This window comes from Pteropus vampyrus, unplaced genomic scaffold, assembly GCF_000151845.1.
Source record: "Pteropus vampyrus isolate Shadow unplaced genomic scaffold, Pvam_2.0 Scaffold14, whole genome shotgun sequence".
Lineage (NCBI taxonomy): Eukaryota > Metazoa > Chordata > Mammalia > Chiroptera > Pteropodidae > Pteropus > Pteropus vampyrus.
This window is the reverse complement of record NW_011888795.1, coordinates 2,734,464-2,754,203: the sequence shown is the minus strand read 5'-3', so window position 1 is coordinate 2,754,203 and position 19,740 is coordinate 2,734,464. Positions and strand designations below refer to the sequence as shown.

At 40.0% G+C, this 19,740-nt stretch overlaps 1 protein-coding gene across 5 annotated transcripts in view; it reads right to left on the bottom strand.

Moving 5' to 3' along the window:
- MB21D2 (Mab-21 domain containing 2) overlaps positions 1–19,740 on the bottom strand; it is a 102,527-nt gene that overhangs the window by 8,145 nt on the left and 74,642 nt on the right. Inside the window, exon 2 of one of the 5 annotated variants that reach the window (XM_023525741.1) lies at positions 19,118–19,164. The exons of 3 other annotated variants lie outside the window; for them this stretch is intronic. In XM_023525741.1, coding sequence (XP_023381509.1) covers positions 19,118–19,163 — 46 coding nt within the window. In that variant the 5' untranslated portion in view covers position 19,164. One more of the 5 variants, XM_011381449.2, reaches the window with a different exon arrangement.

Sequence of the window (19,740 nt, the reverse complement as noted above, 5' to 3'; positions counted from 1 at the left end):
CTATATTCCCAAATAAATATACTACTATATACAGGAAACACAGAATTAAGATACCAAGAGAACATCCCAGCTTTTCAATAATCTGCTGGGTGATCATTAACAATTATAGTAATATGTTTTATAAATCAAAGAGTCTGTTTTATTTGGCATAATTTCTGAGATAACTGCATGTAATTGTATTTAAATCTTTTAGAAAACTGATTAATCCGTGTATGGTAACAATCTACTGGTCAAATATATGTAGAGATAGAACTGATTCAAAGATGCCTCCTCAAAGACGTCTTCCTTGCTCTTTTCCCATTTTGACACTAATATACATACAAGAGCATTGGAGTCTGAATAAGACAGCTTTGGGTTTAAATCCTGGGTTTGTCCTTTCCTACTTAAGTAAGACTGTCACATTATTTAACCTCTGTGAGCTTCCAATCCCTCATCTATTTAAAACAAAACAAAACAAAAAAACTATAAAATTGCTCTTATAGAGTTGATATGAAACATCTAAGCACATAGTAGATATTTTGTTCATTTTCCCCATATGTTCTTCCCTTTCTCCAACACCTATAAAACTGGATTAGCCAAACAACACATATTCCCCAGAGCTGTTTTGAAGATTTAACTGAACAAGATAATCTATCTAAATCTTCTAGCACATGTAAGCCATACAAAACATGTTAGATGAAGGGAAATGAATGGAACGTTCTCTCCCTCGCCATACCCAGACGGCTGCTAGCCCGGGGAGGGCGGCTCTGGTGGATGTCGTCATCATGTAGCATGGCGCACAGCTCAGCAAGAGGCTCGGCTGGATTCCAGCCCTTTCTTGTTCCCTCAGAACAAGTGGCCCATGCAATGAACCACTTGCACACCTGTGTGAAGGGTCCTGATCTGAATTCTTACATCAGCACTCTCCATACCTATTTTTGCAGGGGGCTGTATTCATGGCTTATTTTCGCTCCTACAGGAGATAACAATATAAAGCATTTGGCACAGTTACTGGCAAAGAGGCTCAGCAAATGAAAAATATTATCATGGTCAATAGCCTATTTTATTACTGCAGTGGCTAATATAGACCTTGGGGTTAGAAGGCAACTGCTTTTTGAGTGTATCATTTGTTTTAACCAACCTGAATACCTTATTAACTATAACCCAGGGATTATGGAATTTGCTACATGGCATAATATGAAATACTGTCTGCATATGTCCATAAAATCATTTACTAATAATCCAAAAGTCAGACTGAGAACAAAAAAAGCCTCTAATTTATTTGTGACCTTCTTTCTTAAAAATTAAAACTAAAGTTCTAAAACTTGGCAGGCTTCGTCAAAATTTACTAAGGTATTTTGAACAGAATGAACATGAGTTAGTCCTGGATTCAAGTCTAATTCATTCATGAGCAACATAATTAATGACTCTGGGCTTCAGTTTCCTTAAATGAAGTTGGAGGATAACAACTAAAAAGTTGGTTGGGTGGCCACAGGAACGAAACAAGAAAATGCACACCAAGTTACTTAGCGTGCGGTCTGGTGCTTGCTAACTTGGTAGTCAATAAACGGACATGGGTTCTGGACACGTGCATGCACACACGTTATCAATACATTTTCCCACCTACTAAATCTAGCTCTTTCCTTTCTTTTTAGTTCTTAAAAAGAACTGCCAATCAGAACTTACTCTCAAGACTCAAAGGAACTGTAATTAGCCCCACTTGGCAATTTCCCCCAGCCCTAATGACGCGAAAGCTACATTTTCAATTTACAGGAGGAGAGTTCACGTTAGAAGGCTCATTCTTGAAAGATAAAAACAACAAAGTGAAAAGCAAGAGTAATGTCAATATGGTATCAAGTGGCTACATCAGGATACAGAAATGTATCAGTGATGACCAGATTACCTCTCCTGATCTTCAGAAGCAAGAAACTTGCGATGGAGATGTTCAGAATTAAGTCAACTATATACCAATCACCTCTGTCGGTGACAGCTGAGAGCGGTTTACATTCCTTTCTCATTTGGTGATGTATATGTACCATTCTCATATCTAAACAAAGTTAATAATAATTCCTTATTATTATAAATTTCACTTGACTTTACCTCTTCCTAATATATGTAAATACATGAAAATGTTTCAGGTGTGTGTGGAGGAGACACTGTTGATGCCCTACTCTGCGTCCCAGGCCTGACTTTGACTTCACTTGAAGCTATAGTAGGCAGTTTCCTGCAAGCTGCCAGCCTCCCTCCTCAAGGCCAGGGATTCTGCTCCTTTGCCTGAGGGCTGTCTCTGTTCCAGGAACTACCAGGAGGCTCAGGGGAGTTAATGCAGAACTGACATCGCTGGGGACAACCCTCCAAGGGTGGAGGGCAGGAGTCAGTGGAAAAATGCCCCAGACTCTCCAGACTCTGGTGGAACAATTCCAAGGTGGGTTCAACACAACTTCCCAGGGGTTCCCACAAGATTAATGTACTCATTTGCTCATAACAGACCCTTTATTGACCCTTTATTTCTTCTCTGTTTCAATTGCCCTACTCCCTCTTGTGCTTATTAGTATCACTTCTCAAATGAACTAGCACACCAAGGTGGTTCTTGTTTCTCAGACTCTGTGTGTGTGTGTGTAGTAGTAGTAGTGGTAGTAGTGGTAGTAGTGGTGGTGGTGGTGGTAGTAGTAGTAGTAGTAGTAGTAGTAGTAATAGTGCTAGACAGGCTCATCTCTACTAAATTCTGGATAGAATCCAAACATCTCACACATGTAATTAGCCATGAAAACAGAAGTATAAGCCAATGATACTGAATGACTTGCTCTTTCCCACATTGAGTCATTGATCTGGTATACGCAACTTATAAAACTAGATGTAAGCACTGTTCTCAAAAAAGAGTTCATCGGCTTTCTCCAACCAACACACATGTTTTCCAGGGCGTTTACAGTTAGCACTTTCCCTATCTATTGTTTTGTTAATATCCCAATTCTCTTCATTTCCCAAAAGACATCCTAAATCTTCACTAAATTCTGGAGAACTCTGGAGAACTCTGGAGACATAAAAATCTATACATTACTTAAAGATAGGCATTTCTTCCTCCAATTACAAAGAAAACAATGGGAACAAAGTTTGAGGAGAAAAAGTGAAAACAGATGAGCCTGGCTTCCGGGTTTACTGCAGGAACCAAGCTTCAGAGTGACAGGTTGTTCAAATAGACCCTCCTCATTCGGATGTAAACGTCTCAAGCCAATTTCAAAGACCAAAATGCCTAAATAATTTCTCATTTAGCCTATGTTTGGGATTATTCTGCCTCTGTTTCTCTAAATCGTATGGGGAAAAAAATCCAAATATATTTAATCTCTCCATTCAATGACCTTTATCCATACTTTCTTTAGTGTAGTGCTTAGACCAATTATCAATTATTTGTTGATCTGTTGGTGTCTCTCTGTCTGATGACCTGTGGACTATGTCCTAACCATAACAGAAGTCAGTTGAATGAATGAGTAGATGGTTATAGCCTAAGACAGAGAATCTTCCAGGATGGAAAATGTCAGGGTGATATACTTAGGTGTCAATCTGACACTGTCATTTCCAGACATGATGAAAGACTCCAGAGCCACTATACCTTCAAGCAAGGAAATCATATTACATTCTCAGAACATATGAAAAGGAGAAGCTAAGAACCTGCTAATGAGCTGACTATAAACTATATGGTAACTATACAAAGGCATTCCTCTTGTTCTTTGAGAATAATTTAACTCTAGTACATTCCTCAAAGCACTAATTTTCAGCCAACAATCATAACTAGAGATTAGGAGAAAAACCACTATATAATTATAATGTGATCTAGGATGAAAGTCTAATACCTGATATATTTTTTTAAAAGATTATGAAGGTGCATTTTTAATTTGATGCTCCAAAACAGAGCTTATAGATGCCACCTTACTAAGCAATTTCCAACAACTGCCAGGAGATGGCACTCTCACTCCATTCATTTACTAAGAGATTCTAGCAGGGCTCTAAAGTCATGAAATCCTAGAATGAAAGCTCTGGGGAAATAGAGGCTTAAGCAAAGAGATAAGACTCGGTAAGACGATACTAAAAGCATCACCCCAGGGCCTATTTGCTCCCAGGTACAACCACCCTGTGACTAACGACTTTGCCTTTTGGTCTCCCAGAGAAAATCTAGTAATTCAGAGGCTGACGGGCTTCAGAACTAAGTTGAACCAAGACTAAGAAATGCTTTGCCTGAGAAGGTAACATGGCTGACAAACGAGTCTCAAAGTATATTGAAGAGCTTGTTGCAGGACAGAGTTTCAGCTCTCATTTGCTGCAGCTGAGATGAAAAAAAATCACGAACAAAGTCTCAGGTATCAAGAATAAGGAAGACAAAAGGCAGAGGAAATAGTCCTTGAAGTTATGAGGTTAAGGCACTACTCCTTCTGCAAAACTGTTTAATTCTGACTACAAATAAATACATTAAAAGATTTTAAAAGCCAAGACGATTAATAAAAAGGAAATTGATTTTTTTTATCTGACTTCAATCAATAAACTCAAAACAAACATTGCTTTATACTGTATGATGCTTTGCAGTTCCCAGAGAATGGTCATTTTCTCATTTGTTCCCAGCAATAATTCAGTGAAGGTCATTGTAGTTCTCATTGCACAGATGTGGAAACCGAGGCTCTTGATGGCTGACTAGGCCAAATAAGTGCACGAAATAGCCACATAGTTCTTTGGCTTAAACTAGATTAAAAAGTAGTCTGACCACACACAATTATTTTGAAGGAAGCGTGTGTCGCTTGGATTCTTCATCAGGTTATTTGTTTCTTGCAGGATGGGCAAAAAAGGGCAAGAAAGGGCTCTAAATGCAGTGGGCTCTGCCAGCGGCAATCTACAGATGGTCAACCTCTGGGTCTCAGTTACAACTAGACTCAAGGGATATTTGATAAGCTTCGTTCCTTATCTATACCAGCAAAATAAACACATATCATTTCTAGACAATAACTTGTCTTTAAGTGTCAAGACAATAGTTATTAATCAATCTTCCATATAGCTCAGTGTTGTAATACCTAATATATCAATAATGAGAGCTTATATTGTCTCTATCTTCATCCAAAAAAATAAATGTTATTTCAAAATCTAATATCCTCAATCAAGTTTCCGAACAACAAAGTAGTAACATCTTAAAATTCTGCTTTTTCAAAAAACAGCTCAGTGAACAAGTCATGAAAGTTTTCCATTGTATAAAGGTGGAACGTTCCATACAAAATTTCAGATTAGTGCAACTAAACTTGTACCTCTAATTTAAGGAAGGACTAAGGGATCAAATAAGTGCTTCTGGGGAAAAACACACATGGAAAAAAAATACTAATAGTCTGACAGACAAATAAAGAGCAGAATCTACTTCTGAACCACAGCTGTCTACCTGATAACTCCTTCAGTCTCTGGGTAAAAACATACTTTACTGTTTGGGCTTACAAATGTTCACATCAAAAGAAGTCAGACTTGAAAAAACAACTATCAAAGCCCTGCGGGGAAGTTGGAATTTGCAGTTTAAAATTACAAGTAGATCATTTGAAAGTGGGGCAAACTGTTTCAGTGTTTTAGATCCATGCCTGCCCGATACAGAAGAAAAGTCAAAAAGCAGGGAACATGTGTGTGGGGATGAAAAGGGGAATTCAATATTCTAGCCAGAAACTGTGAGCTAAAATGGTGGCTATTAAGGAAGATATAGGAGGGTTGTTTTCTTTTAACTTTATAGCGTTGAAGGATGTTGTCCAAATCAGTTGCCATTCTGTAACTCTTGGACTCCAGGGATGAAGTTTAAGTTGTATGCGTGTACCCCACACAAAAATGAATGAACTGGAGCCAGAACTGATTTTCAAGGTCTTATACTCCACCTGACAGGGCCCAGAACTGATTTTCAAGGTCTTATACTCCACCTGACAGGGCCCAGAGCAGATTGATTAAGCCCGAAAGGCAAAGATGCTGGGAATAGAATCCAACATCTTGATCCTCAACCGAGGGTTCTTTCCATTCCACTTGCCTATAACCAAGAGTCTCTAAACAAGGAGTCTGGGGAAAATAGGAGTCACCACATCCCCACTCCAGAAGGACCAAAGCATCATCTTCAAGGAGATGTGTGTTTTAAACCAGCAATGTGAAATGTTTTTAAAACTTGAGATTGTCTGCTCCCTCCCTCGGTTTCAAAGCAGAAAGTTTAATTACGTGGACTCGAGAAAGGCAAAGCTGTCGAGTTAAAGGAAGGGGTTTGCTCTATCAGTAAATCTCTAAAATCTTGAAGAGTCAAGATTACCAGGAAAGACAACTTCGGTGGAACTTTGGAAACACGACAGTAAAATGAGATTCAGAAAAGACAAGACATCTCTCATGCCTCACAACTGGTGGATACATTACTATGTCCAGCCTCTCAGTTATTCATATTGCTTTGGGTAAAAAAGATTTTTTTTTTTTTTTTTTTTGCTGTAGATACTTTTTCATACCTTCTATCTCCCTCCACCCAGAAGATAGTGGCTGATTTTTGTCCTCCATTCAATCTTAAACTTGTGCAAAGCAATTGTGTAATCAACCTAGAATCCTTAAGGGTTCTTGGCACCCACACCGCCCCTCACTTGGGAGCACATATGTAGGTCAGTGAGTATCAGCTGTGAAGCTGACTTGGCAGTCAAGCAATAAACCTGTGGTGATGGGCACAATTACAGCTCAGTCTCTGAAACCAAAGATCACACAGTTTGATAGAAGTGTACAATTTCCAAGGCTATCAACTGTCCTGGAAGTGAACTCATATACGATGGATTAAATACAGACACCCGTATTCATACAGTGTCCCTTCCAAAAATCCACTCAGGTTAGGTTTTATAGTTAAGTGGGAAAAAGGCTAAAGGACAAGCATTCTTTTATAAGATGGTGCTGGCTCAAGAAAAGTCATTAAAGGACTCAAACACAAGTGTGGAGTGAATTTGAGACCCAGAAATTCCTATTTTTATGGTAGTGACCAAAATGACACCTGTGCACAGACCCACATCTGGTCGCGAGAGCGGCTTTCTGATGAAAAGTTCCATAAATCCATTTTAAACAGGGGAAGGAAGAGGTGTGGGGAGAAACCCTCCGACAAAACCACAGCCAAGTTCTCAGCATTTCCACTAGAGGTCGTGCCTCCCTAATTTTTCTTTTCAGTTGTTGGGCAGACTTCAACCAAGGAAAGGAAAAGGCCTGATGGTTGGGTATAAGTATTTTAACTTCATACCTAATCGCCCCAATATGCTTTCAAAGTGAGTCACAAATAGATTTGGATTTCAGAGACAGTGTTTCTCACTGGCAAAGCCCAAATGCCCAAGTGCTGTTTCCAGAATCCTATTGAAATGATGGGATGTCATACATTTACTGATAAAATTCCATAGCTGTGGGATGAAAGGGGCATATGAAAAAGAAAGATGCCCGAAGAGATAATGTGATGGAGAGATTACAAATCTAGAATACAGAAGACCCTGAATGTGAATCCTAGCATCGTGATTTATTAATATTAACTATGTGACATTTGGATAAGTTGATTTTTTGAAACTTTAGTTTCCTAATTTTTTTTTTTAAATGAGGATACCACCTCTTTCAAAAGGCTATTATGAGTCATGACTGAAACAATTACATAAAGCTCCCAACATAGTGTCTGAAACTTTGCAGATGTTGAGAAAATGCAATTTTCTTTTAAAAATAGCATTCTGCTCACACTTCTCTAGGTCAATCAACAACACTGGTTTTTATCTTGTTAATTGGGCATGTGACTTTTTAAAAAATGTTCCAGTATTCATTTATTCAACCATTTCCTTCCCTCCCCTGTTTTCTTTTTCTTTTGATTTTAGTTTCTTCATGCTTTGTAAGTGTCAAGTAATGTGGGTTGAATGAATTAAAGTTCATGACAGCTCTGCCAGCTTTGTAAGAAAACGCTTTTAGTGAAAAGTTACTACAAATTACCCGATCGGTAGGAGTAACGAATGAAGGGAAAGGGGAGAAGAGGATGGAAAAGAGAAAAAGACAGATGTACTGATTTTTATGGTCAGTTTTTAATATTATCTTTTCTATTCTCTCATAAATTTGATATATGAGCAAAATGTAGTGAAATTCTGGATACCGAACAGATTGTTTTGCTACCACAGTGGTTCTCTAACTAGCATGCAGAATCATCTGGTGAAATTATTATAAAACAGATTGCTGGTCCTCAGTCCCCAGAGTTTCTGATTCAGTGGGTCTGGGGCAGGCCTGAGAATCTGCATTTCTAACAAGTTCCCAAGTGATTCTGATGCTGCTAGTCCCGGACCACATTTTAAAAACCACTGATTTAGCAGAGCCACAGAATTTACAATTCAACTGTGGGAAAGAAAATGGAATCAGAATTAGAAACCTAGGCTCTAGTCCTGATTTTCCATTAAGTCATCATATGGTCGGTTAGGTCACTACCTGTCACGCGTCATTTGCTTACCTGTAAAGAGAAACGTCTGTCTACCAATGAGATCATGAGGGTCAAAAGAGGAAACAGGTAAATTAAAACTGAAAAATTAGAAAATGCTCTCTAAGAACAAAGTATTATGATTAGCAATTCCAAGCAGCCTATGATAATTAATGTGAATAGTCAATCTGTGTCAGAGGGTGCCCAGATTTCTGGTCAAGTATCTCTGGGTGGGTCTGTGAGGGTGTCTCCAGGAGAGTTTAGCATTTGAATTGGTAGACTCAGGAAAGCAGACTGTCCTCCTTCCCCATGTGGGAGCAGGAGCAGCATCTACACGCCTCCCTCCTCCGCCCCCCAGTCCTGAACAGTACAAGAACAGGGAGGGAGGAGGAATTTGTTCCTTTTTTTCTGCCTCACTGCTCCAGCTGGGACATCTCATCACATCTTCACCCAGATTTATACCACTGGCTCCCTGGTTCTGAGGCCTTTGGACTCAGACCAAATTAAACCACCGGCTTTCCTGGGTCTCCAGCTTGCAGATGACAGATACTGGGGCTTCTCAGCCTCCATAATTAAATGAGCTGATTCCTCACAATAAATCTCTTTTTATATCCTATTGGTTCTGTTTCTCTGGAGAGCTCTAATACACAGAAAATTACTTAAAAGATTTTCTAAAGATTGGTAAGTGATAGTCTTTGGTTCTAGTCTGGGTTCTGCTTCTGGCTCACCCTGGACACATACCTGACCTTTCTGGGTCATAGTTTTCCATCTAGCAAAGGATTTAGAGATAAGATGATTTCTGAAGTCTTTCAAATTTAAAAATGCTATGGTCCTGGGAACAGAACTGGAGCAGGGACTGGGCTCGGGTAGGTAGGTCTCTCAATACAGGAAAAAACCTCTCCCCTCCCAGAGCTGAGGGCAAGCTCTTTTATTGTATCTGCATGGATCACGCAGCAGTAACGTAAGGGTCACAAGCTTTGCCCACACTTCAGCACAGACCAGTTGCAGAACCCATAGGTGTGCCGTGGCTCCCACCAGCCCTCAGCATATGAGTCCTCAAACATTCCAAAACCAAGCTCTATATTGACTATCATAACCCAAAACGGTAAATATGTCATCATTAGACAGGTAATACCAGAGCCTTATACCATCCATTTGGTGTGATAAATGCTTGAGATTCTGTCTCCAAAATGTCTGTTGCATCGTGCCTTCACCACACATGCCACTGCCACTGTGTCACTGTCACGGTCAAGCTCAGGCCCTCACATCTCTAAAAGGGATAGCTATTAACACCTCTTAATTGGACTCTACTCCTCACCACCATCACCCTGCATAAGCTGCCAAAGGAGCTTCTTAAAGGATGACTCTAATCACATCACTTCCCTGCTTAAAATTCTTTGATGACACCCTTATCGCTGCAGTCAAGGCCTCCTACATCCTAAAGTCAAACTCCATTTCTACATTTATCTCACTGCTCCCATATGTCCCTCAGTGGCTCTGGCACCAAAATGCTGCCCCCAAAATATGCTGGTTCCCCAAATATGCCCTGTACTTTCTGGTTTCCCCCATTTCTTCTGTTTGCCCTTCATCTCCTGGTGAAATCCTGCCAATTCTACTCCTGAAAGCTTTTGCCTCGTAACCCTCCACAGTTGGAAATAGTTCCTGATTAACCTGACACTGTATGAGATTTATGATGTGACTTGTACTGCAGCTATTTGAGTTCATTCCCTTGTCTCATGTAGGATCATGAGGTTTTGTGAACAGGGAAGAGAGCCTTACTCAGCTGTCTCCCTCCCCCACCCCCCGAGTCCTCTGGGGTTTAGGCTACCGATATCTAGTCTGAATGGATACAGTCTGTCATTGTAATATGACCTAGCTTGTATGAACTAGCAAATAGTGGAATCATGTCAGCACAATAGAAGTGTTCATATGCAATTTTTCCAGAATGTTAATATTTTGTACAACCAAAGAATAGCAACTAACCCAAACATACTCAATCACAGCAGAATATGGAGAGAATGACACTCACATTCTTCCTGGCTCAGACCAGCATATCGGCTGTCATGGAAATGCCGTGTGTGTGTGTGTGTGTGTGTGTGAGAGAGAGAGAGAGAGAGAGAGAGAGAGAGAGAGAGAGAGAGAGATTTTAGTTCATTTTATCTTTGTCTCCAAAATTCAACAACTTTAATCCTTCTTTACCTTTTCCATCAAGCCTCCATTAACCTTTTTTAAAGGTAAAGTTCTATCTTAGAATGATATTTCTTCATTTTTTGGTATTGTCATGGCTTTTGTTAACATCTCGGTTATAAAGTCTAATGGGTTTTGAGTGATTTTCTCATAACCCTCTGATTCCCACAATCCCTGATGTTTTTAGAAAGCAATTTCGCAGAACCTGAGGATTTTAAGGAATGCACACACTGCATCGTTACATAAGTGCCCAGACTAAATTCAACCAGGGACCAAAGAAGTCAGACAGCTGGTCAGAAGGAATGACTGCTGATTGCAAAGTCCCTCAATACAATTCCCCTGAATGTTAACTGCTCAAGCCAGCTCTCAATAACTGAAAATTAAAGAGAAAGGTTGAAGGTCTCCTGCCAGAGTCTAGAGGTGCCGGTGGAAATGCTCCTGGAGGAGACAGAGCTGACCGGAGCTGACCCTAGAACATAAGTGACTCTTACTTTTCCTGGAGAGCTGAGCAGGTCTGGAGAGTGCTAGAGGCAGAGGTCGCTGGGCTCCTGAAGAGAGGGAGGACATTCAAGGGAAAAAGGAATGGAAAGGGGAAAAGGAAAATGAGATAAAAAGAGAAGCAGGAATCAACATTTACAGAAAGTCTGCTATGAACCAAGTATATCGTTCTATCAACATTTACATGCAAAGATCTTTCAGTTTGACGCTCTGTCCTCAATTGACATGAAAAGAAAGTCAGGCTCTGTAGTTGAGGGATTTGCCTAAGGTAACTAAGTGGGGTTGCTTGAGTCTCAAACACTGGCTTTTCACTGCAGTGGTGGCTTCCAAATGGAGCACCAAGGGTCAAGCCTCCCCTGGAGTCCTGTAATGAGTAGAGGGTGTGGGTAGGTCAGAAATGTAAAGAGACTGTGCACCAAATAGACAGAACCTGGGCCTCCTACCCCCACTTAACCATTTTTATTTGTTTTACACATTGGGCTTCCTCTGATGCTTCTATTTGAAGTAAGAGTCCCACTGTTTTGAAAGGGAGGTGGGAAAAAGGTTTGAAAATCACTGCATCATATAGAGCTGGCTATTTCCCAATTCTGCCTGAGGCTAGCCTTCAGCAGAAAAATAAATCAGTGCTTACAAAAGATCTACTCTCTACGGAATGCATTGTGGGGTCCCCACCTCCCTGCTCTAATCATTCCAAAGCTGTCTAAAAAGGCTTCATTCTTTGCCAACTTCACTTGCTCGTTTGACTATCTCTTCGTCTTTCGAGACATTCCAAGGCGGCACAGGAGCTTGAGAAGTGCAGGCAGCTTGGACAACACACCCTCTACTTCCGAGCACTGGGGAGAAGCTGTGGACCGCAAGGGGGCTCTGAACCCAGAGCAGCACATCTGGGCCCAGTCCTAGTGCTCGGGAGAGGGCGTCATTTTCCCTCCCCAGGCCATTTCCTCACTACCAATAAGCTGGTGGACCAGTTGGCCTTTATGTTCTGACTTTAGGGAGTCTATACAGAAAAAGAGTGTGTTCTTGAGCCAAAGGAAAGGAGGGGGGGATGTATTAAGAATGAGTTTGCAGTAAGTCAGAGCTAATAGGTGTAAAGTGCAGAGGCAAACACAGACCCCTCAGACAGATTATTTCTCTAAAATTCATACTGAAGAACAGATGGAGAAAAAGACAATCAGAATGTTGTTATAACTTAAGCAGAATGGAACAGAACACATCTTTAATTCCTCTAAAATAAGACTCCTCACAACACAAAAGGTAACTGCAGATCTTTCTACAGAGCTCTGCAAGCCCAGGGGTGAGGCTCTGTGTGGCAGGGACAGGACACGTGTGGAAGTTTCTTTAAAGTGGTTACAAAGAAAATAAACGGGCACTGGATTTATGGCCAGTCTCTGGGCAATGAATGATTTGTCACCTTCTCCTTCTGGTATTGATTGTCGCCTCACACAGACGACGGATGACTGCTGATGAAAGTGCATGCATCTCGGTGACTGCTCAGGCTGGGTTTGCAACCCTCCTCCAGCATCCTACCCCATGTTCTCTCTCTGCAAAGGTCCCGCTCTCCTCAGAGCAGCTCAGCTGGCCTCATCTGCACACATCTGGAGGTACTACCCCTGGGATGCTATATCGCAGCTTCACCACCTGTTTTCCGTTCCTAGAAATCCATGTAAAACAAATGGAATACTTTGACATTATCTACCCTTCAAAGAACAATGTACATGCCACTTATCAGAAAATTCTCTTTGATGCTGCTGCTTTCCAGATTTTGTTGAGGCCACTATCCAGCCACTCTTGGCCTCTTAATAACATAACCTATTTATTGAGCATCTGTGTTGGTCCAAGGGCTTTTTGCTTATTACCATTAATCCTTATAACGCCCGAGTAGTATGAAGAAATGGAGACTCTGAGCTTAAACACTTGCCTGAAGTTACACAGTTTGTGGTTCTGATCTTTGAAGCCAAGTGTCTAATTCAAAAGACGGAGCTGATTTACAAACATCACGCGCAAGTTAAGTGGTGACGACTATCCACATCGGCTTTCCGCCATTCCTCTCACTCATCCTCACAACTCCACTATTGCCTTGGGAGATGGCAAAGTAAATGAAGCTTTCAACAAGAAATAAAAGAGCTGGGAAGTACAGCGGCAGACAAAGAGAACTGAACTGAGAGACATTTTCAGGCCTGAATTTTCTGTCTTCTCCCTCTCCTCATGCCTGAAAGTCTACACTTTAGGTTCAGTTTCACAGTTGGAAAACAAAACAAAACAAAACAAAACAAAACAAAACAAAACAGAAATTGCTTCTCGGAAGTTATAGCTGTAATTACCATTTACTCCTTAGTATAAATGTGTCCAATCAGAGTGCAACATTCTCACCTCAGTGTAGACAACTGCCAGCCAGAATGCGGGTTTTGATTCAGAGTGGACTGAGTGATTTCTAGATTAACAAAGGACCATGATGGGACATCAGAATGCTGGAAGGCCCTGAGGACAGTAGTTAGAGACAGAGAGGCCTCAATAGGTAGTGCCAAGGAAATTATGTCAATTTCAAAACTCTGCTCAGTTCTCTTCCTCTTCCTTCCTCCTATATAGATTCCCACTCTCCAAAGACAAGCTAATAAGATGAGCATTACAGTTGAGCTGCAAACTGAGTTAAAACGGCACCTGTAAACCTACCCATTACTTGGAATGTTTTCACATGGAAATATGTGATCTGTTTTTAAGCAATCAAATATATAGCCATCACATTCCTAAATGTATGGCTGCCAAGGACACTATTCACAGAAAGTCACAAAGCAGCTAATTACACACGCCACAAACTTAATAGTATTAATCCAAAGGAAAATGAGGAGTTAACTTCTGCTTAAATTCTTCATTCCTAATAGGAGTTGTTTCTAAACGTAGTTGAAGAGGAGACTCTGTAATATCCTGGAGAGTGTCTTCTTACTGTTTCACTTTAATTATTGGTTTCTCTCCAAAATGAGGTTCAATAAAAAAGATAAGTTCATTTAAGATACTAATTTTGATTGGCATGGTGGGAGAGAATTCATTATTAAAATGGGATATTTATGGGAACTTTAGTACTCTCACGCCTTTTAAATACCTACCAAGAAGTTATCCTAAGAGACACCAGAGCAAATGCCAATGACTGGGCTTTGTGGACAGTGAAATCCAATACCAGACCGGTGGTATCGGGGTGATTTTGAGGAAGCATAAGGTCCAAAGGGATGGACAGGACCAAAATATCTGAAAGAGCCTGCCCTATTCCTAATAAGCTGGTGACTCTCCCTGTGGCCATGAACATGTCACTTACCTTTCATGGCTTTTGCTTCTCCGTGTACAAAAGAGAAAAAAACATTCCATCACTCACATTCATCTATCTCAAAAGTGCATGAGTCTTTAGCACATTCAGTCTAATCACTACATTTTGTAGATGAGAATACCGAATGCCAAAGAGGTGCTGCTAGTAGCTAAAACCCACAAAACTAGTGGGTGTCAGAGCCATAACTAGATCAAGGTCACCTACTTCTTAAACCAACACTGTGACACCCCGGTATGAGTCAGGTGGTGGTGAGACGGGTGGGCTACAAGTGTACAAACACAAATCCTTTACATGATATCCTGGCCATCACACTAACGTCAACAACAATCAGCTAACATTTGATTTCTACAGTTTCTACTAACAGATATGATAGGATATGATAATATAATATGATAGAAATCATTTTGATACATTTATAAGCCAGCATAGTATTCGAAGTTAAATTTGCATTTTTATACCTGTTATTTTCACACTGAATATTCTGAGTTCTAGTTTATTTATGGCTTTCAGCAAACACATTTAAAATAAAGAAAAATGGGATTACCTGTACGGAAAGTCTGTTTAGAACAGGTTTCATTTTAATTAATGTCATACAAAAATGAGTACAATTTGCTTTAAAAACAGAGTAAATAAAAGTCTGAGAATCTCTAAAATGACTTGCGACTGGAGAATTCCTAACTGTATCTAACAAAATACGTTCCTCCGTGGTAAGTCTTCTCACGAATAGACAAGAAAAAGGTTGTTCGTGATTGGCTTGGAGCTCTAGGTATACATTCATATATGTAAAAGGTTAATTTTAAAAGACCAGTATTTGTGCCAACCTGTTTTATTCAAATTACTTTGTTGTTTGTTTTTTTTTTGATAAAATTGATAGATAAAAAGGGTGAGAAAATACAAAAATCCTGGAAATAATATTTAGCTCCTATGCTAAAATATAACAAAAATATTTCGACTAGAAAGAGATCACTAATGATAGCCTAATGACCTTTGGGACAAAAAGACAAAAACACTGCATCTCCTCTCTATGCTGATATATGTTTAATAAAAATCTGTGAGAACTCTGTGAATGGAAGTATTAATCTTTTGTGTTGGCCACACGCCCGACTTTACCAAGAGAATCCTGGAAAGTAGGAATAGTGTCAGATCACTGAAGAACTTAAATTCCAAAGGAAGAACTTAAGATTTCATTCCTTAAGACCTGTTATCCACCTTCCTCTTTAGAATGCAAGCTAAGGACAAGAAGAATGTCCTCCAGTGCTTAAGGCCCTCACTGTCAAAATTCGATGCATGTTTGTTGGATTTTTAAAAAAAAATACTAAAGAATGTTGGGAGGTCTAATAAGACTTCAAATATTTTGGCAAAAAAAATCAAGTTATTTTTTAAAAAACGGAAAGTTTAAAGTTGGGGTCTGCTGGAAAATAAGGGAGGAAAGAATGGAGTATGGAAGAAAGCGTTTTAAAGGGAGTAACATCTTGAGCTGAGCCTTGAAAGAAGGTGGTTTGGAGATGTGGGCAGGGTTCTGGAGCTGGCTCTGTCTGATTTCTGAAAAAAATAATTAACTTTTCTGGGCATCAACTGCCTCCTGCATGAAATGATTAGTATAGATAACTTAAAATATTTTCCAGCTCTAACAATTTGATTAAAATAACTGATGTTTTATAAAGATGTGCTTGAGTTTAATTGTGGTCCATAGAGTATATTTAAGGAGCAAAATGTAGAATATATTAAGGTTGTCATTCCTTTTTATAAACGTCTGCACTTTGAGTATTAAACTTTTGCCATCCCTTCTCCAAAAATCATTACTGCTTCTCTCTACTTTGTGTTCCGACACCAAGTACGGCCTGTGTTTTATCACATTCTTATAATCCTCTTTTACACTATATACAGAAAAGATGCTCAAAACATCCTGGGAGGTACACAGAGGGAAGTCCAACCAAATACTTCTTTGTCCTAGTCTTCACCTTCTTATCTGAAGGAGCAACTTAAAATATGACATCCTCCGAGTAGCTTTTCTTGACTGCATCAAGCTTAAGGGTCCTCCTGTGTGTTTTCATACTGCCGTGGGCTCCCCCTAACATATTCTTGATACACTACTTACTTATTTATCTATTAGAATGTAATCCCTTGAGAGTAGGGGCCTGGTGGTGTTCTGGCATATTTCTAATTGTTAGCACAGTAATTCTCACATTGCAAGCATCCAAAATGCTTCTTGAATGAATGAGAAAATGAATGGCGAAAACAGAAGCCTGGATAAATGTGTGTGGCGGGGGCAAGGGAATGCGATTCATTGCAGGCAAATTCTCTTGCCAAGCAAGTCACGAAATGGCGCATGGAAGAGACCTCAGAGATCATCTGGTCCAACCCCCTCATTTTCCAGAAGCCAAAGAATCTTGGCACAGTGCCCAACGAAATATAAAAGAATGTTTCAGGAAACATATAAAAGGATATTAGGAAAAGCAAATATTCTCTCTAATAAATGATGATACCAGCCCACGCAATTTGCAAGCGGAACTTAATTAAAATATTCACAGTACTGATTTTATTTGGCCTTTATTAGTACCTTCAAATGTGTCCACTTATTACCTAGTGATGTCAAGTCTACATCATCCACGCTCGATTACTCAGTATGTAGATCAGGCAAGATTCATCCCTTGTCGCCCTCCTGTGTTTCTCCAGACTTTCAATGCTCATTAGCACCTCCAACAGAAGGCTGAGGAAATGAAACTCCAATTTATCTGTCAACTGTTGAACCAGCATGTTGCGTCAGTCCCACCCCCACATGGAAGTCTTTGGACAATTCTGAATCAACAAGATGTTGGCAGCTGTGTTCATATGGTTCAGTAACTGCATTGTTTCCTACTGTGCTCTAAAGGTTGTAAAATGAATTTATTAAATAACCTATACAAAGAGAATGTGCTGTAGGCTAGCAGAAACAGCCCTGGGCTGGTGTTGGGAAACTGTCTTTACAGGTTCACTTTGACCGCTAACCTTGATTCTAGTTTTTCCAGTCTCAGGCTCCTAAGTATTTAAGAGGATAATAATTCTGCCCTGGGCTGTAGAGAAATTTCTGGCATCTAAACTATATGTGCTTTCCCTCTTGCCATGCATAGCTTTAACAATTAGCAAATTCTTTGTACATGAGAACCTAGCACACTTACTTTCAGCCTAAATTATGCCCCTTGAGTACAACAGCTATGACAGAAACTGGTACCCAGTCCTTGATGGGATGCACCAGAATCTAACTGGCTGCTTCATACTGGAAGCCAATGGTTAGGAAAGGAAAATTGAGCCCAGGCACACGAAGCATACAATGGAGGAATTTGAAAATACACAGTATAGAAACCAAGTCTATTGTGTTTGGTAAGTTTGCTAGTTTAGTTGTTGGCTTGCTAGGTATCTTAGGTTATCAAAACTAGTTGGTGTTTTATAAATCTAGTCTTATGCTGGCTTTGTGACAGAATGAGAAATATTTTCAAGTGAAAATGAAAAACTTACTTGGTATATAATTGTAAGTGTAAATGAGAAAAAAGTAAATAAAACCAACCCTATTTCAGTTAGTGCTAAACCAGCCTCTAAATCTCAGAAGGCAGACAGAGTTTGAGATTACAGAGAATGTCTCCAGAGAGTTGCCCCGCTGAGGGGCAGGTGGAAAGTCTCCCTGGCTCTCTGGTGTCAGCTGAGCCCTAAGTAGCACAAGGTCTCTTGCGTCATTGGGGTATTTTTTTCTGGACAGAGAGGAGGCTGAGAAAAGGTGCGATTGGGGAGGACACCTTCTCCTCAAGTGGGAGTTTGGCGCTCACTCAGGGCCCTAATTTTGGCCTCAATTGTTTTCTCACTTTTTCTTTAAAAGCAAAAAATAAAATAATGAAATAAAAATAAAATGAGGCTCTCTTTCAAACTTCTTTTGAACCTCCTCAACCAATCATTTTATAAATGGGGCTCAATTCAGGTCCACAATCATTTACTGAAATCTACATATAGCCCCACACTTCTAGCCAGGTGGTCAATCGCTGACAGATTACTTACCCTAGGCTCGACCATCTCCACAGTAGAGATAATGACTGTTAAAGTTTAAGATAAGGCATATAAAGCACATAGCCCAGTGCTGGATACTAGAGAAGTCTGTCGTAGGTAGGCTAGGTCCTCTATTTCCCAATCTCTCATTTAAATATATCTTACAGACAGAGAAGTTTAAGTAGCTACTTAAGGACATGAAGTTAGAAAGTAAAAGATTTAGGAACTAAAATTAGGTCTGGCCCACTTTAAATCTCACCTGCTTTCTGTGACAAGATGTTGGTGTGAATCTCTGGGACATTTTGTTCTTTCTAGACTGACTGGGTGGCAATGCCCTTCAAGGCACTCTTCTGAATAAATTAATGGTACTGTTTTGCCTTTTTTCACCTCTCTCTTGAAACAGGAGACTGGAATATGAATGTAGACGTTCATTATTGGAGCTTTGTTTTTTAGATTCTGGCTGAATGCAAATTTACTTCATTTTCTAATTAAGAGCCTTCTAGACAATTGCAGGTCAACAGCCTGATCAGCAGCACAGTGGAGTTTGAGTTTTAAAAAGCCACCCACAGTGCTGCACTGAGAGTTGAGGAATGTGCTGTGGACAAAGGCAGGAGGACAAGGTCTCAGCTCACTTCTGCCTCAGGACCAGGGCCAAGAAACCTGAATTCTTAACTCACGGCTGCTGTAGCAAGTCACTTCCTCAGCTGGAGCCAGTTTCCCCATCGGGAAAACAGTGGATTTGGACTGGTTGATATATTTTTTAAAGTCATGTTTATTGAGGTATAAATTACATACAATAAAATACATCCTTTTGAAGATACGGTTTGATGCACTGGACGAAGGTATACAGTTATATAACTGCAGACACAAGACATAGATTTTCATCACCCCAAAAATGTCCTCATATCCCTTTGTAGTCATCCCCCTTCCATCTCGAACCCCAGGCATTCTCTGTTTTCTGTCCCTATAGTTTTTCCATTTCTCGAATGTTATAAAAATAATAGTATGTAGCCTTTCATGGCCTGCTTCTTTCGGTTAGCATGACGCTCTTAAGATTCATCCAGGTTGATGTCATCAAATCAATAGCTTGCTCCTTCTTATTGCTAAGTGGTATTCCACGGTATGGATGTGACACACTTTGTTTACCTACTCATGAGCTGACCCACAATTGGGCTGTTTTTAGTTTTTTCAGTAATACAAATAACTGTTGTAAATATTTGCATGCAGACCTTCGCATGGACATAAATTCCATTTCTTTCAGGTAAATACTTAAGAGTAGCACAAGAACAGATGCGAAGTA